A 23,281-nucleotide genomic window follows, 5' to 3' on the forward strand; every position below is an offset into this window, starting at 1 on the left:
CAACCTGGAAGCTCTCAAAACTGTTGTTTCGGATTTTTATGAATAATCCATGACATGCATCATTGATTAAAATCATTAGCTGTTGGTGATTACCTCAGTCTCCACCTCCTCTCCCCTTCTCAGAGATTGAAGGAGTGGGCCTGAAAATTCTAACCCTTTAAACACATGGTTAATTCCTGTAACAACTAGCCCCAATCCTGAAGCTACAGAGGAGCTTTCAGTCATCAGTCATTAGCAAACTGAGGTATGGTTGAAAGGGGCTTATGAATAACAAAAGACCCTCCTCTTTTATTCAGCAAATTATGTTTACTGGAGTTCTGCTTGGAGCCAAGGATGAAGACCAAGACAGTAGTCCCCTCTTAATCTGTGGTTTCAATTTCCAAGGTTTCAGTGACCCAGTCAACTGCCATTTCTAAGCAGATGACCCTCTTCTGACATATCATTAGAAGGATGATAGTAACCTACCACTACCATCACAATGCCTATGTCTGTCACTCATCTCACTTCATCTTCATACAAGCATTTTATCCTGTCACACCATCACAAGAAGGATGAGTATAATACAAGAAGATATTTTGAGAGAAAAACCACATTCACATAACTTTTATTACAGCATATTGTTACAATTTTTTTCATTTTATTGTTATGATTGTTGATCTCTTACTTTACCTAATTTATAAATTAAATTTTATCTTAGGTATGTATGTATAGAAAAACAGTATGTATAGGTTTCAGTATCATCTGTGGTCTTAAACATTCACTGGGGGTCTTGGAATGTATCCCCAGCAGTCCAGTATCACAGAATTATATTGTATGTTACTCTCTTTTGTTTTTCTTTTGGCCTCAATATTAAGCTTATAAAGTTAATCAATGTTATTGCATGTGACTTTAATTATCTTCTTCTCTACATAGTATTCCCAAATCAGGCTACCAAGAACGTTCTAGTTTGTGGCTTATTTTACAACTTCATGGTGCTTTTAATAAACAGAAATTCCTAATTTTAATGTAGCCATTTATTCTTTTATGGTTTCTACTTTGTATTTTAAGAAATTCTTCCTTACACAAAGATTATAAAGATATTCTCTCGGGTTTTTTTCTAAAAAATTTTTAGTTTTTTTTTTTTTTTTTAATTTTAAGTCTTCAATAACTCTGAAACTGATTTATGATTTTGGCATGAAGTCAAGATCTTATTTCACTTTCTCCCCAAATGCATAACCAGTACCATTAATGGAAGGTTCCATCTTTTCCTCCTAATCTTTAATACCACCTCTGACATAAATCAAATTTTCTTATATGTATAGCTCTATTTGTGAACTTGCTATCCTATGCCATTTATCTGTTTGACTGTCTAGTGCCAGTACCACACTGTCTTCTTCAGAAATGTCTTAGCTATTCTTGGTCTTTTGTTTTTCCACTCAAATTTTGAGTTAATTTCTCAAGTTCCTTAATAAAACCTGTTTGGACTTTGAAATTGTATTGAATTCATATATCAGTTTGGAGAGAATTGGAATATTTATGACACGGAGTCTTCTAATTCATGAACAATGGTATATACTTTTATTTAGGCCTACTTTAGTGTTCTTCAGTACATTTCTGTAATACTTTTTCACACAGGTCTTACACATTTCTTGTTAAATTTATTCTCAAGTACTGTGTGTGTCAGGATAAGCTAGGTTATACTGTGGCTTAAAACAAGGTTTATTTTCATTTACATTACCACATGTCCTTTATATGTTGGTTAGAGGAAGAAGTATGTCTGCATATCATAGTCATGTGGGGACACAGGCTGACAGAGCTGCCACTATCTTAAACATGGGCATGAGACATATCAGAGGAAAAAGAAGGCTTTGCAGTATTTGCATCCAGAAATTAAAGGGCCGAGCCCAAAAGTAATACATGTTACTTCCACTCATAATTTATTGGGCAGAATTAATCACATAACCCCACCTAATCATAGGATTCAGGAAGTACAGTCTACCATGTACCATTAAGGAAATAACTGGAAATGTTTGGCAACCCACAAAAATAACTGCCACATGTAGTGTGTGTGTGTGTGTACCCATGTACATGCATGCGTGTGTACACATAGATGTATATACATACACACCCATATGTAGTGTACATATTGGGGCACCTGGGTGGCTCAGTGGGTTAAGCAACTGACTCTTGATTTTGTCTCAGGTGGTCTCAGGGTTGTGAGATCAAGTTCTGGGTAGGCTCCATGCTCAGCATGGAGTCTGCTTAAGACTCTCTGTCCCTCTGCCCCTCCCTCCCACTCTCTCTCTCTCTCTCTCTCTCAAACAAATAAATCTTTTAAAAAGAAGCAAACATATGGAATGCCTGGATGGGTCAGTCAGTTTAAGTGTCTGTCTTCGACTCAGATTGTGATCTCAGAGTTCTGGGATCAAGTCTCACATTGGACTCCCTGCTCGGAGGAGAGCCTCTGCCTGCTGCTCCCCCTGTTGGACTCATTAACTCTCTCTCTCTAGCAAATGAATAAATAAATAAGAATTTTTAAAAAAACACATGTATGCATGTATATAAAGATTTCTTATTGTTGCTGTGTGGATTGCCTAGAATTTTGCTCTAGAGGGTGCAATTCATATAGAATATAGGAATGATTTCCCCTGAAGTTGTGTGATGTGGGAGTTATGCAACATGGTGGTACTGTTGTTGAATTGTAAAAAATTGTAATTTTTATATCCAACAGTCATGATAAATGTTCTTATTCTGATACTTCTCTATAGATTATTTGAGTTTCCCATATAAATAATCATATTCATGAAGGACATTTTTAGTCTTTATAATCTTTCTACTTTTTATATCTTTTCTTATTTTCCTGCATTGTATGTATAGCCTTGGCGCAGTACTAAATAGAGTTAGTGGGGGCGCCCGGGTGGCTCAGTGGGTTAAGTCTCTGCCTTTGGCTCAGGTCATGATCCCAGGGTCCTGGGATCGAGCCCCGAATCAGGCTCTCTGCTCAGCAGGGAGTCTGCTTCCTCCTCTCTCTCTGCCTGCCTCTCTGCCTGCTTGTGATCTCTCTCTGCCAGATAAATAAATAAAATCGTAAATAAATAAATAGAGTTAGTGACAGTAGGCACCTTTGTTGTGCTCCTAAAGGGAATATTTTCAGTGTTTCAGTATAATGTTTACTGTGTGTGATTTGTAAGTAAATTTTAATAGTTAAGGATGCTTTCTTCTGTTTCTATTTCGAGATGTTTTGTTTTTTTTTTTTCTTTAGAGAGGGAAGGAGAGGGAGAATCTTAAGCAGGCTCCACGCCTAGTGCAGAGCCTAGCGCACAGCTCTAACTCAGGACCAAGATCACAACCTGAGCCAAAATCAGGAGTTGTATTCTTAACTGACTGAGCCACCCAAGTGCCCCAAGAATTTATTTTTTCTTTATAAAACTGGAGTTTGAATTTGTTAGCAAATGCTTTTTGGCCTCTTCACATGATCATTTGATTTTCTTCTTTATGTGGCTAGTTATATTAATTTTTTTAATGCTAAACTAGGTATGGTTCCTAGGTAGACTCATGTTGGGGTTTTGCTGGACCAAGTTTATAGTATTTTGTTTAAGATTTTTATGTCCGTGTGCAGAAGTGATATTGACTTATATTTCCTCCTTGTACTTTCAGATTTTGGATCAAGTTTATGCTAAGTCATAATATGAGTTGGAGGTATCCCTTCGTTTTTTTAATTCTTTTAAATAGCTTATGTAAAGTAGAATCATTTTTTCTTTGAGTTTTTAGCAGACCTCTCCTTTTAAAATCACCTTGGTCTGGAATTTTTTGAAGGAAAAAATTTCAACTACTGATTTCATTTCTTTGGTTAAAGGGCTATTTTGATTTTTCATTTCATTGGTTAAAGGGCTATTTTGATTTTTTCTTTCTTCTTAAGTCAACTTGAAAAATAACTTTCCCCTATGAAAAATTTCAAACATGAAAAATAAAGCAACCTGTATAATGATCACCCACATACTCATCATCCAGTTTTCTGAGTCAGTTTTGGTAAGCTTTATTTTTTCAGGGATTTATCTATTTCATCCAAGATCCGAAGCTTTTTTGCAGAATTGTTCATAACATCTTCTCATCTTTTTTCTTTTTATCTTAAAAACGTATGTAATTTTGTCCCTTTTTCATTCTTAATATTGGTTATTTGTGCCTTTGTTGTCTTAATTTTCTTACCATGTTTGCTAATTTTGGTAATTTTAATAATCTTTTAAAAGAACAAACCTGTGACATTGTTGCACTTCTCTTCTGTGTTCTCTGTTTCATTCATTTCTGCACTATTATTATTTCTTCTTTTCTGCTTTCTTTGGGCTTATTCTGTCCTTTTTCTGCTCTCTAAATATATGTGGTTAGAACATTAATTTACTTCCATTTTCCTTCTCTAATTAAATGTCTAAGTGTAAATTTTTTCTATACAGTTATTTTGCTGCATGTAACATTTTAATACCTAGTATTTTTGTTACTGTTCAGTTCTAAAATTTTTCTAATTTCTATGATTTCTTTTTGACCTATATGTTATTTGGTCATACTTCTTAATTTGCAATATGGAGTTTGTCCTAGTTACTTTTTTGTATTGCTTCCTAACTTAATAGTATTTTGATCTGAGTGATAATCTTTTGATATTGATTAAGATGTACTTTGACTCCTGGTATCTGGTAAATTTTATAAATGTTTTATGTAATTATGAATATCTGAGTCCTGTAGATGAAGCTTGTTAAAGGTGTTCAGATCTTCTGTATCCATAATAATTTTTTTATTTGCATGATCTACCAGTCAAGAAAGACATGTAAAAATTTCTCACAGTGACTATGGATATTCCTTTTTCTCCTTGTACCTGTATGTTTTTTTGTTTTATGAAGATTATGTTATTAGGCATGCAGTTTTAAAGATTGATTGATTGATTGATTGATTTGACAGAGAGAGGGTGAGCATGAGCAGTAGGAGTAACAGGCAGAGGGGGAGTGAGAAGCAGGTTTCCTGCTGAACAGAGAGCCCTACACAGGACCCTGGGGTTATGACCTGAGCAGAAGGCAGACACTTAACCAAGTGAGTCACCCAGGCACCCCTAGGCTTACAGTTTTGAAATTATTATATCTTGATGAACTAAGTCTTATTGTACAGTGGCCTCTTTATCTCTAGTAATGCTGTTTTCATTGAAATCTAATTTGTCTGATACTGGCTTTCTTTTGGTTGTTTTTTTTTCTTGTTTTATCTCCTCCCATGTTTTTACATTTATATATCAATTCTAACTTTTATTTGGTTGGTAATCAGAGTATCTAGTTAGCCCTTCTGATCAGAAATGGAGTTCTTTTTTTTTTAAATCCTGGAATCAATTTGCTAATACTTTATGGAGGATATTTACATTCATATTTGTCAATGAGACTGATCAGTAATTAGGGTGATATTATTTGTCATCCACACTGAGACAATTTTGAGAATGAAAGGGAGTATAATATTTTTCCAGGCTTATGGCATAGAGATTGATTATAGTACTGTTGGCTGGCATCATCAGGATTTATGAACTGCCTAATCATTTTGGCAAGGAATGGAGGTAAAGATAGGAGGTTTTCCAGTAACTAACCTAGTTAGGATTCAGACTTAACCCTGTTGGTTTTGCAACAGTTATTGTGTTATTCTATATATCTGACTGATTATATGTTAAATGAAATTGTACAGAGAAAGAAGGATACAGACCTGAATTTGAATGTCTGTCTTTGTGACTTAATTATATAATCCTTAGGTAATGACCTAACCCCTCTGAACTCCATTTTCCCGATCTGTGTAATGGAGATTATAATGCCTACCTGGTAGGAATATTATGAAAATTAAAGATACATGAAAACACTCAATATGTTCTTAGTACATAGTAGATTCTCTTATGTTAGCTTACCTCCTTCTTTAGTCCCTGTTACAAATTATCCTGTGTGTTCGGTTTTCGAAACAAAGGTTGCTTTTTCCCTTGTGACTTATGGTTGAAATCTTCCCAACTTCTCCTCTGTTTACTTTGGATCAGAGAAAATTTCCCACTATGCCCTCAATTACATGCATGTGGCACTTGGATAATTTAGGAAGGTATAGAAATTGACAGCAGAATTTCAACCAAAGGAAATAAATTAATGCTTATGTTATATAAAATGTATAAATTATCAATGAATTGAAAAGGTAAAATATGGTTATCCTTAAAAGCTCAGATGTAAATCTTCTTAGATAAAGCAAAGCATACTTGACCTCTTATATTCTCACAATCCTTTAACAGGACTTCATTGACTTAACTAGAGAAACCAGACCAAGGGCAAAGGATCGCAATGGACTCTGTGTGATTGACCTGACAAGAACTGAGGAAGAAAACAGACCTATCGCCACTCTTGACTTGACTCTAGAACCTGTTGCTGCTTCCCAGAAAGAGCCAGCCAGTCTTCAGACATGTGCCAGCCTCTCCAGCAAAGAGGTGACAGAAGGGCGGGTAGACAGAAGCTCTTGGCCTGCAGCACGGAGAATCATTAACAGCGATCCTGTGGATTTGGACCTTTTGGAAGAAACCGCATTTGAATGTCCACAACCCCCTACATCCATCAGTGGGGACTCTGTTTATCCAGCAGAGCCAAATTGTAGCTCAACATCATTCAAAGGTGACCTTGGCTTCTTGGCAAGCCTACAGCTATCTTCAGATATTTGCTCCCTCTCCCCAACAAGCAATCAGAGAGCACCCTTGCCATGCCCACAGCAAGATGTGCCTTGCCCACCTCAAGCCTTGCCATGCCCACTGCGAATCTTGCCATGCCCACTGCGAGCCTCACCATGTCCACCACGAGCCTCCTCATGCCCACCACGAGCTTTGTCATGCACATCACAAACCGTGCAGTGCCAAGTACAAGCTTTGACTCACCTGCCTCAAGAAGTTCCATGCCCTTCTCGAGATATGCCATGCCTTCAGCAGAATGTGCCAAGCCCACCTCCAGACTCATCGTGGCAACCTCAGCACTCACCTGACCCACCTCAAGACTCACTGTGCCCACCTCAAGACTCTCAGGGCCTACCTCAAGATGTACCAGGCCCACCGCAAAACATATCTTATCCACAAAATGTGGCACATTTACAAAATGTGCCACAGTCACAAAATGTGCCACAGTCATCATTTGATGTGCCACAGTCACCAAGACACATACCACAGTCACCAGAAGATGTGCCACAGTCACTAGCAGACGTGCCACAGTCACCAGAAGATGTGCCACAGTCACCAGAAAGTGTGCCGCATTCCCCTGGAGAAGTCCCAGACTTCCCAGGAGATACAGTCCATTCACCTGGAGACATGCCATGCTTGCCAGGAGACATGCCACACTCACTTGGAGACTTGCCTCACTTACCACGAGACAGGTCTTACTCTCTCCAAAATGATATACGGAACCATGACGCTCCTATGGAAGTCTCATCTCCATCCTCACCAAGGTTCTCTCCCAGCCCACAGTCTCCACAGTCTGAAACTTCCTTACAGAAAGTTCCTTGGCTCCCCATCACAGAAACTCCAGCCAGAAAAGAGAGATCACTGTCAGAGCCTGCTAATGCCGGATCTGCCCAGGTACAAGCACAAACACCACAAGGTGGGTTATACAACAGACCATGCCTGCATAGACTGAAGTACTTCTTACGACCTCCAGTGCATCACCTCTTCTTCCAGACACTAATACCAGATAAAGACGCAAGAGAGGTGAGCTAACATATCTTCCCCAAGAAATTAGGTGTCCTCTGTATAGGCCTCGCATGAAGTCACTATGCTGTAAGGAGTCCATGCATGAGAGAACAGGCCCAGGATAAATTTGAAATTTTTATCTTTTTTCTTGTGGAATCATCTAGTGTAGAGTCAGACCTGGGTTCAAGTTTCAGTTAGCAATTGGCACTGTAGAAGTCACTATACCTTCCTGAGCCCAAGCTTTCCTAAATGTAAAATGGAGATAAGAACACACATCACAGGATTATTAAATGACATAACATATATAAAGTGCCTATTAAAGTGTCTAGCTCCTTCTAGGCCTTCATCAATTACTTCTCTTCAATTCCTCTGCCTTCCCCTTCCTGATGCCCTTTTTACCACTCCCATATCACAGAGATAGTGATACTCTGGATACTTCAGTGCCTCCAAAACCATTACTTCCTGATTTGGAGGAGGAAATTCAATTTTAAGATTTTAATGGGAATGCTACTTCCCATTGGTCTTTATTTAGTTATGAGAACTAAACCAGATGCTTGTCTTAGCAGAGGGAAGGGAAAAAAATTGTGCCTGAGTCCTACAATATGAAGCTATTTTTTCATTATTCATAACCTTATTATCAACATTAAGAAGACTGGCTTGAGGTAGGACAGGAATTCAAAAGGTGTGTTCTTGGAGCAATCAGCAATCCAGCATAGTATGTATCAGGCATTCACGTTGATTTGGTTTTGAAGAGTGAATTTTTTTCTCTCATTTTTATTGTTGTTACATCTTCTGATATGTTTTAGGTCTTCTTCTGAATGACTCTCCCCAGCCACTAGCTCATTCTCTTTTTTCCTGTGGGTGTGCCTGGTGTATATCAGGCCATTATAAAGAGCATTTGGGGGACTTGAGAGAGGTAGTGTTTCCCTAGTCAAGGCTGTAGTGCTTTTTAGGTGCTGCACAACTAGAGAAGCCACCAGTAGATGTAATGGGGATACCACATTCCCTTTCTATGTAAACATAGCTTAGGTAAAAAGATGGCAGTTAGGCCAAACAAAAGGGATTTTTTTGTCTCCGTTTCTTACTTTAAAGAACCTTGGCCATCTGATTACATTCACCTGTAAATCTTTTCTGTCCCATGTTTTCTTTTGGGCTTTTTTTTTTTTAAAGATTTTATTTATTTATTTGACAGAGAGAAATCACAAGTAGATGGAGAGGCAGGCAGAGAGAGAGAGAGAGGGAAGCAGGCTCCCTGCCGAGCAGAGAGCCCGATGCCCGATGCAGGACTCGATCCCAGGACCCTGAGATCATGACCCGAGCCAAAGGCAGCGGCCTAACCCACTGAGTCACCCAGGCGCCCTCTTTTGGGCTTTTAATAAGTACTTCTTCACTAGGTCATTTTCGCCCAGAACTTCTTAGCCAGTCCCCATGCTGCCACATACCATTAATTGCCTCTGAATCTTCTGAGTCTTGGTTTAGCTCTAAAATAAGTCATAATGACCATATCATAAAGTTGTTTGACTTAAAAGTAAACACATAAAGCACAGGGTCACCTGGGTGGCTCAGTCATCAAGCGTTTGCCTTTGGCTCAGGTCATAATCCGGGGGTCCTGGGATCAATCCTGAATTGGGGTCCCTGCTCCTCCGGAAGCCTGCTTCTCCCTCTCCCCTCCCCCTGCTTGTATTCTCTCTTTTGCTGTCTCTCTCTGTCAAGTAAATGAAGTCTTTAAAAAAAAAAAAAAACAGAAACAAAACCAAAACCACATAAAGCACAAAGTCAGTCGCCTTTCAAGGCCTAAAGAAATGTTTTATAAGTATTCATTCCCCTTAAGTATATGGGCATCAAAAGATTTTGTAAACTTTATCTATTTGTAGATGTCCCCATTTGTAGGCAAGAAATGAAAAAGTTCAAATATAGGTAAAGTGCCTCACAAGTAAAATAGTCACCAAAGTAAGATTTTTTTGTTTTTCTCTTCTCTGGTTCTTAATTTTCATTACCTGCCAGATACAGTATTGGTCTTTGGTCAGTGAGATCAGGGTTACCTTCAGGAGATTTGAGACATAAGGAAAGCTCAGTGGACTTCTGCAGATTTTCTGAATGGACAGGTCTAGCCATCACTGTTTTACTGTTATACATAAGCTATCAAATCTTTAGTTGATGTTTTAAATTTAATACTTATTCTCAGATTTTTTTAAAAAAATGCTTATTTAATATAAAACATTTTATTTTATTTTATTTTTTAAAAAATATTTATTTATTTGACAGACAGAGATCACAGGTAGGCAGAGAAGCAGGCAGAGAGAGGAAGGGAAGCAGGCTCCCTGCCGAGCAGAGAGCCTGATGCAGGACTCGATCCCAGGACCCTGGGACCTTAACCCGAGCTGAAGGCAGAGGCCTTAACCCACTGAGCCATCCTTAACCCAACGCCCCTAATATAAAACATTTTAAAACATAAATAATTACTTACTGTGCTATCAGTCAGCATTTATTATTGTTAATAATTTTGGTGTATTTCCTGCTAAGTTGCCTTTTTATACATAAGCATTTTAAATTTCTTAATAATGGGGGTTTTTAACAAAATTATAGTTATTGTTATTAGATCTGGGGTTATATCACCCCATATGTGAAATCAGGTTCTGCCATTTGCTACATGCCAAATGGTTACTCTCTAAATCTGTTTCCTTATCTATAAAATAGGAATAATAATAGTATGTATTTATTAGGTTGTTGTGAGAATTTAAGTGAGGATAAGTCAAATGTTCAAAAATTATTCTTATTATTGTTATTATATTCCAATATCAAAAAACTTTTAAACTTTTTCCCTCTGATTATGAAATTAATAGGTATCTATTATGGAAAAATGCAAAAGGGCATATAAAGGAAAGTCATCCATTATTCCACCCACCACCCAGAAAATAGAAAACCACTTTTCACATATTCTTTCCCAATCTTTTTAGATACTTACTTTTAGGGGTGGAAGGGAAGTAACTTTTGCTGTTTGGGATTCTTTTTTAACAATAAAACATATTTAAAACATCTTTCTTCACTCTTTATTTCAGTATCTGATATAGTATCATAACTACCCCTAACTATCTTCTCACCCTCACTCCAAAATCAACTTAGGCTAGCTCTTGACTCTTTTGTACTTTCTTTGCTATGCTATATTTTAGCACAGATGCAATCATATTATATGTACAACTTCAAATTCTTATTTTTTAACTTAATATTAAGTATTTTCCCATGTCCTTAAAAGTTTTTTAGATAAGGCTTTTCAGTCTTTTTCTTTTTAAATTATGAATATTTCAAATGCATGGAAAATTTTGCTGTCTTCAACCTGTTTCAGAACCTTTTGTTTTTATGTCTGTAGAAACCTATCCTAATTTCTTCTTTTTATCTCTACAGAGTAAGGGTCAAAAATTAGAACCCATTCCTCATCGAAGACTAAGAATGGTAACAAACACCATTGAAGAAAATTTTCCCCTGGGGACTGTGCAGTTTTTGATGGACTTTGTGTCACCCCAGCATTACCCACCCAGAGAAATTGTGGCTCACATCATCCAGAAAATCCTGCTCAGTGGCTCCGAAACCGTGGATGTCCTAAAGGAGGCCTATATGCTTCTCATGAAAATTCAACAGTATGAACCTTAGATGTTGGTGACTCTCCTAGGGAACCTGGACTCAGGGCACAGCTTTCTCTTGCCTAAGCTTGACTCAGCTAACCATTCAAGAGTGTGACGTAGTATGTCAGTGTTATTTGGGTTGCAAGTGACAGGAAACCCAATCCAAACTAGCTTTAACATCTGATAACAGAGAATTTGATTATTCATGTTACTAGAAACCTAGGAATAAGATTTAATTCAGTTCAAAATTGTTACCAGGATCCATTTTTCAGTCCTGCTTTGCTCTTCTTTTCAGGATCTACTTAGTAGTCTTTTCAGCTTCCAGCTTTTATGGGACAGAGAGTCCACTTCCTTTATAATCACACAAGATTTCTGAAGTTGAGTCTTACGGGCTTTAATTGCCATAACATAGGACATGAGCTCTTTTTTAAACCAATCACTGTGAACTGAAGGATAGAATATCATGATTGGCTAAATATGCTTCATAGGCTTCATCATAGGATCCTAGTAGATAAAACTAATGGGCTAGAGTAATAAAGTATTGATTTCTTCAAGGCAAAATTGGGTTACTAGTGCCTTCCAAAAGAGAAGTGGATAGTGAAAGTTGCACTACCCTCAGGTGACATGGTATCATGTCAAAGGATGGGCAAGAGTAGTGAGAATAAAAGGAGGTTTCTTGTTTCTGTCATCTTCCACATCCCATCCCCTCTTCCACTGAACTCTCCAGAATTCTAATTGGTGTCATTTGACTTTCAGGCTACATCCAGCTAATGCCAAGACAGTGGAGTGGGACTGGAAGCTGCTCACTTACGTCATGGAGGAAGAGGTAACATAACAATTATGAGGGTGTGTCTTTTGCGCAAGTCTTAATTAGAAACAGAAGTGATGGCAAATCTAGTAGTAAAGTCTTTGACCTTATTCCCTCCTTGTACTCCCATACCCACCAAAAAATCCCTGTTAAAATGGTATATGCTGTCTTCTAATTCAAAATTAAGTACATTCACTTATCCCTCCCCTTCTTAAGATTCCATTTAAAAGAATAGTAAAGGAATAGATAAAGATAAGATATAAATCCATGTCAATGAAGATAAGGGGAAGGGCAACAGATCTGAATGAAAACTAAAAGAACTAAAGGAAATGTAAGATTGTTACTGGTGAAGCTAGACAGAGAAAGCCACAGGCTATAATACATGCAGCCAAGGAGTGAGAAAATCTACCCTTTAGAGCAGAGAGTTTTCAACTCAGAAACACAATATATATAAGAGGGTTGAATTCAGAGATAGGCCATAACTTTGTTAAAAATTTGTAGATAGAACTGACAACCTCTCCATTCTTGAGTACAGAAATTTCAGTCATCAGGATACCTAATTTCAGGGGGAAAGTCAGAGGGTTTATTGTCTAAAAACATTGAATGAACTATCTGTCATAAACAAAGGCACCTAGTATAGAGTTGGTATTCCAGAAAAACTCTTCCGCATTCTGATTTCTTAGGGATCCTTAAACTTAATTGCCAGCTTTCTATCTGCTCACCCAAAGCACTTGGATGGAACAAATTACTTTCAACTTAGAATTCTAAACTCAACCAAACTATTATTCAAGTGTGAGTGTAACATAAAGACATGTAGGAACTTGAAAAAATACCCCCTCACCCCATTTCTTTGGTTACCTAAAGGTATGCATCAAAAGAATGAGAATGGAGGAGTAATAAAGAGGGAGGCACAGGATCCAGGGAACACGAGATTTCTCCAAGAGAATAATAGAATTCCTAAAATTATGTTGAATAGTAGACCTAGAGAGCATTCACTCCGGATTGGAACAAAATAATTTAGGACTTTAAGAATTATCTGGGAAACATCACCAAGATGATAGACAAAGGAGCTCCAGGCTATTGTTCTCCAATGGAAATGCCAAATTAAGAAAAATATATGGACCAGTATACTTCTGTGAAAACTTTGGAGATAATTGAGAATCTCTAGTACCCAAGAAAATGCATAATTAAGAAAGGACTCAATGAAAGGAGTAGGAAATCAGGGTTATTTTGTGTGTCCATGCCCCTCCTCTACCTACCGTAGCATGGTGCAACTGGTAGGAAACCTCACACATCTCAGCTCCTCCCTCAGGGTGGAAACAAAAGAGTTGACTTTGAGTCCAGTGCCTTGGCTTGTTAGGGAGCTGCCCAACGGATAGTTTTTGTCTCACATGACTCAAATCACTAATGGGAATAGTGGTATAATTTGAAAGCTGCTGAAAAGAGAGGTGAGCACTGCCACATGTTAGAGCTTCAGGAATTTTGTAGTTCCACAGGCAGTACCAGGGGAGCAGGAGGCTGCATTCCTGAGAAGAAACAAAGGCAAGTCATTTAGGAAATTAAGACAGATAAAAGCACAGATACAAGCCCAGAGAAAACATATCCCCAGGAAAGTTCTAAGAAAATCCAGGACCTTTATTCAGGCTAATTGGTGAAGATCTCACCCTGCATGAACTCAGTGAATAGACTGAGAAGGGTGTTTGTTTTTTCCAAATGCTTAAACCTCAACTAAAGATTACAAGGCATATGAAGAAACTGGAAATTATGTCCCAGTCAGAGGAACAGAATAAAACTCTAGAAACCAACCATAAAGTAACACAGATCTCTCAACTTCCTAACAAAGAATGTTTTTAAACTATCTCAAAAATGCACAAGGAGGGGCGCCAGGGTAGCTCAGTCAGTTAAGTGTTCAACTCTTGATTTTGGCTCAGGTTGTCATGGGATCAAGCCCTGCAACAGGCTCTGTGCTCAGCACAGAGTTGGCTTGGGATTCTTCCTCTCCCTCTGCTCTTGCACGTCCCTCCTTCTCATGCATGCACACGTGTGCACACACTCACTCTCTAAAATAAATAAATAAATAAATCTTGGGACGCCTGGGTGGCTCAGTTGGTTAAGCAGCTGCCTTCGGCTCAGGTCATGATCCCAGCATCCTGGGATTGAGTCCCACATGTCCTTGCTCAGCAGGGAGCCTGCTTCTCCCTCTGCCTCTGCCTGCCATTCTGTCTGCCTGTGCTCGCTCTCTTTCCCTCTCTCTCTCTGACAAATAAATAAAATCTTAAAAATAAATAAATAAATAAATAAATAAATCTTCTTAAAAAATGCACAAGGAGCTAAAAGAGAACAGGAATAGACAACTAACTGAAGCATGAAAATGATGCACGAACAAAATGAGAATATTAAAAAACTATTAGAAAGAATCAAACATTCTGGAGCTGGAAAGTATAATAACTGAACTGAAAAATTCACTAGAGGGATTCAACAGCAGACTTGACAGGTAGAAGAAAACAGTCAATGAATTTGAAGGAAGGTTATTTGAAATCATTGAGACAGAGGAACAAAAAGAAAACAAAATGAAGAATATTGAAGAGAGCCTAAGGGACTATGGGATATCATTAAGTGGACCATATATGCATTATGGGAGTCTGAAGAGAAGAGAGAAAGGAGCAGAGAGCTTATTTGAAAAAAATAGTGACCCTGAACTTCCCAAATCTGAGGAAAGAAATAGACATACAATTTCATGAAGCTCAATTCCAATGAGGTTAAACTAAAGACTCATACCAAGACATGATACAGTCAAAGTGTCAAAAGTTAAAGACAGACTCTTGAAAACAGCAAGAGAAAAGTGACTTACCATATACATGAGAGGTTGCATAAGATTTTCAGAAAATTCTCAGCAGAACCTTGGAAGCAGAAGGCAATAGAATGATATATTCAAAGTGCTGAAGGAAAAAAAAAAAGCTATTAGCCAAAAATACTATATCCAGCAAAGCTATCCTTCAAAAATGAGGGAGAGCAGGAGAGAAGCAACACATCCCATCAGGATCTCAATAAGATAATCAGCAGATTTCTCATCAGAAGTTGTAGAAGCCAGAAGGTAGTAAGCTGATATAGTCAAAGTGCTAAAGAATAAAACTCAACCAAGATTGCTTTATTCAACAAAATTATTTTTCAAAAATGAGACAGAAATAAAGACATCCCCAGATAAACAAAAGCTGAGGGAGTTCATTTCCACCAGCCATGCCCAGCAAGAAAGCCTAAAGGGAATCCTGCAGAGTAAAACAGAACACTGATAGTAACTTGAAGCCATACGAAGAAATAAAGATGTCAGTGAAGGTAAATATATGGGCAATTATAAAAACTACTATTATTATAACAACATTTTATAACATTTGGTTTTGTATATGGTTAAGTGACTAATTCAAGTTTCATAATTATTAGTCTAAAAGCTAGTATTATTAAAACTTTGAAACTCCACATTTTGCTTTCTACATAATTTAAGATAATCATTTAAAAGAATTACTAATTTGTTTGTATGAAGGTATAGTTGTGTGACATCAACAACCAAATGGGTGACAGACCTATAAAGGAACAGTTTTTATGTTATTGAAGTTAAACTTGTATGAATTCAAATTAGAGCATCAGAATATTAAAGTCAGTCATGATGGTAACCACAAAGACAATAGCTATAGAAATACACAAAAGAAAATGACAAAAGAATTTAAAACTTTCACTATAAAAATATCAACTAAGACAAAAGACAATGATATAGGATATAAGGAACAAAAAAGCTATAAGGCATTTAGAAAACAGCACAATGGGGGCGCCTGGGTGGCTCAGTGGGTTAAGCCGCTGCCTTCGGCTCAGGTCATGATCCCAGGGTCTTGGGATCGAGTCCCGCATCGGGCTCTCTGCTCAGCAGGGAGCCTGCTTCCTCCTCTCTCTCTCTCTCTGCCTGCCTGTCTGCCTGCTTGTGATCTCTCTCTATCAAATAAATAAATAAAATCTTTAAAAAAAAAAAAAAAAAAGAAAACAGCACAATGACAGAAGTGCATCCTTCCTTATCAGTAATTGCTGTAAATGTAAATGAATTAAACTCTCCAGTCAAAAGACATAGATTAGCAGAATAGATAAAAACACATGATCCAACTACATGCTATCTGCAAGAAACTCACTTTACATCAAAAGACACAAGTAGGTTGAAAGTGAAAGAATGGGAAAAGATATTTCATGAAAACAGTAACCAAAACTGTACTAATATGAGACAAAATAAACTTTAAATCAGAAAATGTTGCAATACACAAAGGAGTACATTATATATTAATTAAAAGATTCAATACAGCTGTAAGATACAACAATCATAAATATTTATGTACCTAATAATAAGCAGTCAAGATATGAAGCAAAGACAGAATTGAAGGGGAAAATATAGAGAGTTCTATATTAATAATTGGAGACTTCAATACCCCACTCACATTAATGAATAGAATAACCAGAATAGAAGATAGGTAAGGAAAGAGAAAAAATTAAATAAACTTTGCAATAAACCAACCAGGTCTAACAGTTATATGCAGAATATTCTACCAATAACAGCATGCTCCTTCTTCTTAGTGCACGTGGGACATGTTCCAGGATAAACCATGTGTTAGGCCACTAATTAAGTCCCAGTAGATTTTTGTTTTGTTTTGTTTTAAGATTTTATTTATTTATTTGACAGATAGAGATCACAAGTAGGCAGAGAGGCAGGCAAAGAGAGAGGAGAGAGGAGGAAGCAGGCTCCCTGCTGAGCAGAGAGCCCGATGCGGGGCTTGATCCCAGGACCCTGGGATCATGACCTGAGCCAAAGACAGAGGCTTTAACCCACTGAACCACCCAGGCGCCCCCCCAGTAGATTTTTAAAGATAGATATCATATAAAGTATCTTCATTTTATGAAACCAGCAATCACCCTAATAATTAAAGCCAGATAGACACTAGAAGAAAACTGCAGTCCAATATCCCTATGAACATGGATGCAAAATGTTAGTAAACCAAATTGAACACCATGTTGTATGGATTATACATCATAATCAAGTGGGATTTATCTGAAAATACAAGGATGGTTCAGTCTACAAAAATCAATCAGTGAAATACACTACATTAACAGAATTATAGACAAAACCACATGGTCACCTCAGTTGAGGCAAAAGATGCATTTGATAGAATTCTACACATTTCCTCATAAAAACTCTCAACAAACTAGGAATAGAGGGAAACTATCTCATAAAAGTACTATATGGCCCACAGCAAACATCATATTCAGTGTTGAAATATTGAAGCTCTTCCTCCAAGATTAGGAATAAGGTAAGGATACCTACTTTTGTCTCTTCTATCCAACATAGTATTGAAAGTTCTAACCAAAGCAGTTAGGCAAGGAAGGGAAATAAAAGACATCCCAATTGAAAAGCAAGAAGCAGAATTATCTCTATTCATAGACAACATGATCTTATATGAAGAAAGCCCTAAAGATTCGACACAGAAAAATTGTTAGAGCCAATAAACAAATTCGGCAAAGTTGCAGGATACAAAATCAAGACACAAAAAAGCAATTGCATTTCTGTATACTAGCAATCTGAAAAAGAAGTTAAGAAAACAGTTCTATTAACTAAATTATCAAGAACAGTAGAATACGTTCTTAGGGGTGAACCTAACCAAAGAGACAAATAATTTGTACACTGATAACTATAAAACTTTACTGAAAGAAAATAAAGAAGACATAAATAAATGATAAGATATCTCATGCTCATAGACTGAAAGAATTAATATTGTTAAGATGTCAGTAGTACCCAAAGTAATCCACAGAATCAGCACAGTCCCTATCAAAATCCCAACAGCACTTTTTGCAGAAATAGAAAAATTTATCCTAAATTCATATGGAATTTCAGAAGACCCTGAGTAACCAAAACAACCTTGAAAAAGGAGAACAAAATGGGACTATTCATACTTGTTGATTTTAAATATAAAGCTACAGTCATCAAAACAGTGTAGTACTCATAAAGCCAGACATACAGACACATGGAATAAAATGGAGAATCCCCCTCCAAAAAATTTTGTGAGTATGGCCAAGTGACACTTATCAAAGGTGCCAAGACAATTCAATGGAGAACAGATAGTCTCAACAAATGGTTTTGGGGAAACTGGATAGCCATATGCAAAAGAATGAAGTTGGATTCTTCTCTAATACCATATACAAAAATTAACTCTAAATGGAATGAAGATCTCTGACATCAGACCAAAAATGATAAAACTGTTAGGAAAATATAGTGGAAACCTTCATGACAATGGATTTGGCTTTGTTTTCTCTGGTATGACACCAAAGACATGAGCAAATAAAAAGACAAATGGAGTTATATCAAAGTTTAAAACTTCTGTGCATCAGAGAACACAGGAGTGAAAAGGCAGTCTATGGAATGGGAGAAAACGAAAGTCACATATCTGGGGGTGCCTGGGTGGCACAGTTGGTTAAGCATCTGCCTTCAGCTCAGGTCATGATCTCAGGGTTCTGGGATCGAGCCCCACATCAGGCTCCTTGCTCGGCAGGGAACCTACTTCTCCCTCTCCCTCTGCCTGCTGCTGCCGCCCCTGCTTGTGCTAGCACGCTCTCTCTCTCAAATAAATATTTTTTAAAAAGTCACATCTGATATTAATATCCAGAATATCCAAAGAACTCCTATAACTCAACAACATTTAAATATTTCACTACAAAACTGACAGAATTAAAGAAAAAATTGAGCAGCAAACTAACCTGATTTTAAAATGGGCAAAGGACTAGAATAGACATTTTTCCAAAGATGATATCCAAATAGCCAATAAGCATGTGAAAGGATGCTCAACATCACTAATCACAGAGAAATGCAAATCAAAATTACGATGAGATATCATTTCACACTCAACAGTGTGTCGGGCCCCATGTTGGGCTCTGCGCTGGTCGTGGAGCCTACTTAAAGCAAACATTTTTAATGAAAATAAATAGTGGCAAGGATGTAGAGAAATTAGATCCCTTGCCTGCTGTGGGTAGGACTATAAAATAATATAGCCCCTGTGGAAGATTATATAGTGTTTCTTCAAAAAATTAAAACAATTACCATATGATCCATTAATCCCACTTCATATATTCCCACAGGGGTATATATGTAAAAGGATTGAAAGAAGGGTCTTGAAGAGATATTTGCACACCCATGTTTATAGCAGCATTATTCACAATAGCCAAGAAGTGGAAGTAACTGAAGTGTCCATCAACAGATGACTAGGTAAACAAAATGTGGTATATACAGATAAGATGAAACATTAATTTTGCTTTAAACAGGAAGGAAATCCTCCCATATGCTACAACATGGATGGTAGCATATTGAAGACAAAATACTAAGTGAAATAAGCCAGTTACGAAAATACAGTATATAATTTGATGTACCTGAACTGTCTATAGTAGTTATATTAATATAAAAAAGAAATGGGAGCACCTGGGTGGCTCACTTGGTTGGGTGTCCAACAGCTGATTTCACCTCATGTCTTGAACTCTGGATTGTGGATTCAGGCCCTGTGTTGGGCCCCATGTTGGGCTCTTCGCTGGTCGTGGAGCCTACTTAAATTAAAAAAAAATTTTTTTTAAGCAAATAGAATTTGGGTTACCAGGGTCTAGGGGAAGGGGGAAATTGGGTGTTATTTTTCAATGTGTGTAGAGTTTCATCTTGCAAGATAGAAAAGTTCTGGAGATCTGTTGCACAATTATGTGAATATGCTTCACAGTACTAAACCATACACTTAAAAATGGTTATAATAGTAAACTTTGTTACATGTTTTTTACCACAAATTTACAAAGAAAACAGGAAATAGGGGCGCCTGGGTGGCTCAGTGGGTTAAGCCGCTGCCTTCGGCTCAGGTCATGATCTCAGGGTCCTGGGATCGAGTCCCACATCGGGCTCTCTGCTCAGCAGGGAGCCTGCTTCCCGCTCTCTCTCTCTCTCTCTGCCAGTCTCTCTACCTACCTGTGACCTCTCTCTGTCAAATAAATAAATAAAATCTTTAAAAAAAAAAAAAAAAGAAAACAGGAAATAACAAATGTTTCCAAGACAGTAGAGATATAGGAAGTCTCATAAATTGCTGGTGGGAATGTAAATGGTACAGCCGCTTCAGAAAACAGTTTGGCAGTTTTTTAAAAAAAATCAAACATAAGCTTTTCATATGACCTAGCTCTTCCACTTCCAGATACTGACCCCCCAGCTGAAAATATATGTCTAATAAAGGCTAACATGTGAATGTTCATAGCAGCATTATTCATGATAACCGAAAAGTGGAAACTGGCCAAATGTCCATCAACAATTGAATGGGTAAGCAAAATGTGCTATATTTGTACATGGGAATACTATTCAGTAATTTTAAAAAACGAGCTCTTGATAACATGCTTATGACATGGACAGACCTCAAAATAAATATTAAACTAAGTAAAAGGAAGCCACGTATACAAGGTCACATACTGTATAATTCTGCATATATGAAATGTCCAGAAGGGCAAAACAGTAGAGCCCAAAGTAGAGAAGTGTTTTTACTTGGGGCTAGAGGTGGGAATGGGAATTAACTGTAAATAGGCATGAGAGATCTCATTTCAATAATGAAGATGTTCTTTTTTAACATTATTTTAGAATGAATGAGCACTCATGAGTATGGGGAAAGGCAGAGGGAGAGAATTTTCAAAGAGACTGCACACTGAGCATGGAGCCCATCATGGGACTCAATCTCATGACCCATGAGATCATGACCTAAGCTGAAACCAAGAATTGGACACTTAACCAACTGAGTCACCCAGGTACCCCATGAGGATGTTCTAAAAATTGATGCTCGTAGCTGCCAAACTCAATAAACTTACAACAAATCATTGAATTGTATTTTTAAAATGGGTAAATTTTTGAGGTTTAATAATAAAGTTTTAAAAATGAAAAAAATTGGAAAAGACAGGTATTCTCAAGATTCAACACCATTCTTGAGGAGTTGAAAGAACCAAAGTGTTCACTGTAGGCAGTGTACAGAGAATAAAGAAAAGAAACTTTGGGAAAAACAAAAAGCTTCAGAAGAAAGGAATGATTTTCTTAGTATACTATTATATGGATTTCCATCATCAGTCCATGGAAGACTGCTAGTCCCCACATAAAGAGCCTTGTAACCCAGATGTTTCTCTCTCTCAAAAGCATAGCCACCAGTCTCTCTCCTGTGCCATAGTAAATAATTTTAACGTAGTATTCATACTGTAAATACTATTTATTTATAATATTTAGAATCAATTTATATACAAGGCATAAAGGAATTTTATTAGCCTTGACAGAAAACAAAAGCATAGAAGATAAAGATTAGGGGATGAAAAGGGATAGGATCTCTGAGAATAGTAGGATTGCTATAACATCTTTATCTCAATCCCAAGTGGGGAGTCAAGAGATACTATCTATAGATGTTGGAACATAAATTGAGATAGTTATTTTAGGAAGAGCAGGAAAATGGCACAGTAAGTTAAATCCTTATCTAGCACAGCAGAAGCCAATAGGTAACGTCTAAAGTTAATAAATCAAGAAATAGTGATCAGAGCACCTTTTTTTTTCTTTTTCTATTTGACATTGTCCCTTTTTAAATTAACATATAATGTATTATTTATTTCAGGGGAACAGCTCTATGAATCATGTCTTAACACAATTCACAGCACTAACCATAGCACATACCCTCCCCAATGTCCATCACCCCACCACCCCATCCCTTCCATCCCTCTCCACTCCAGCAACCCTCAATTTGTTTCCTGAGACCAAGAGTCTCTTATGGTTTATCTACCTCTCTGGTTTCATCTTGTTTCATTTTTCCTTCCCTTCCCTGTCTTGTTTCTTAAATTCCTCAAATCAGTGAGATAATATGATAATTGTCGCCCTCTGATTGACTTATTTCACTTAGCATAATACCCTCTAGTTCCCTCCGCCTTATTGCAAATAGGAAGGTTTTGGGTTTTTGGTGGCTACATAGTATTCCATTGTGTGTATGTGTGTGTGTATATATGTATATGTAAATATATACATACCACCTCTTCTTTATCCATTCATCTGTTGATGGACATCTAGGTTCTTTCCACAGTTTGGCTACAGTGGTCATTGCTGCTATAAACATTTGGGTGCACGTGCCCCTTTGGATCACTACATTTGTATCTTTAGGGTAAATACCCAGTAGTGCGATTGCTGGTCATTGGGTAGCTCTATTTTCAACTTTTTGAGGAACATCCATGCTGTTTTCCAGAGTGGCTGCACCAGCTTGCATTCCCACCAACAGTGTAGAAGGTCTTTTTAGAGATGATTAGGTTAACTTTCAGAAGAAAGAGTTTAAAATTTCCCTCTAAGGTACTGCAGGGGGCAAGCAGTAGTGGAGAGTGCGGGGTGTTAGTGGAAGACTTCCATCATAAATCTAGCACAAGTACTTGATTTTTTAAAACATCATTTGCACCAATTAATAAAGATAAGAGAAAAAATACACACATTTGGAAGACAAGGTTATCCATCCCCACCTCCTCTTTAAAAAGGAAAAAATTATTTGTGCCTACCATGTTTATTCTTCTTCCTGCTGACTAAACCATACCCTAGTCCCTGAGTATATATTCTCAGAGTATATGCTTACCCCGTAGTGTTTGAAAAGCTTAAGAGTCCAGCAATGGTTCAGGGCCTCGTTCTTTGAATTTTCAAAGCCTGAGCTCTTGGACCTGGGTCCCAGCACTTGTCTCCCAGTAAAGGGAAACCAGCAAATGGTGTTATGTCTGCCTGGTGTGTCACAGGTCCTTACAGTGATTTTGGTATGGTTATGGTTATCACCACGTAAATCACAGAGACACTGAGACAAAGAAGGACAAGTTGAATAAGGTGTGGATCTGAGTTTAAAAACGTCAAGCAAAAATAAATATGTAAGGTCTGTGTGCCATCAAAGCCCACATTCTTACCTACATCAGTTGGGCTTTCTCAGTTAGGATCATTTCACTGTAACAGAAAACCCAACTTAGACTTGCTAGAACAATGAAGATATGTATCAGCTCACATTACTAGAAGTTTAGCAGTGGTATGGATATCTTGACTGCTCAATCAGCAGCCCAGCAGGGTCATTTAGGAAC

General features: G+C 37.5%; 1 protein-coding gene across 2 annotated transcripts in view; it reads left to right on the plus strand.

The window, feature by feature from the left end:
* SIMC1 (SUMO interacting motifs containing 1) overlaps nucleotides 1-23,281 on the plus strand; it is a 71,549-nt gene that overhangs the window by 19,096 nt on the left and 29,172 nt on the right. For both annotated transcript variants that reach the window (XM_059174354.1, XM_059174355.1), the window contains exons 2-4: nucleotides 6,266-7,714; nucleotides 11,099-11,331; nucleotides 12,073-12,142. In XM_059174354.1, the coding sequence (XP_059030337.1) occupies nucleotides 6,266-7,714; nucleotides 11,099-11,331; nucleotides 12,073-12,142 (1,752 nt within the window). The remainder of the gene's footprint in view (nucleotides 1-6,265; nucleotides 7,715-11,098; nucleotides 11,332-12,072; nucleotides 12,143-23,281) is intronic.

Source organism: Mustela lutreola, chromosome 5 (genome assembly GCF_030435805.1).
Source record: "Mustela lutreola isolate mMusLut2 chromosome 5, mMusLut2.pri, whole genome shotgun sequence".
Classification (NCBI taxonomy): Eukaryota; Metazoa; Chordata; class Mammalia; order Carnivora; family Mustelidae; genus Mustela; species Mustela lutreola.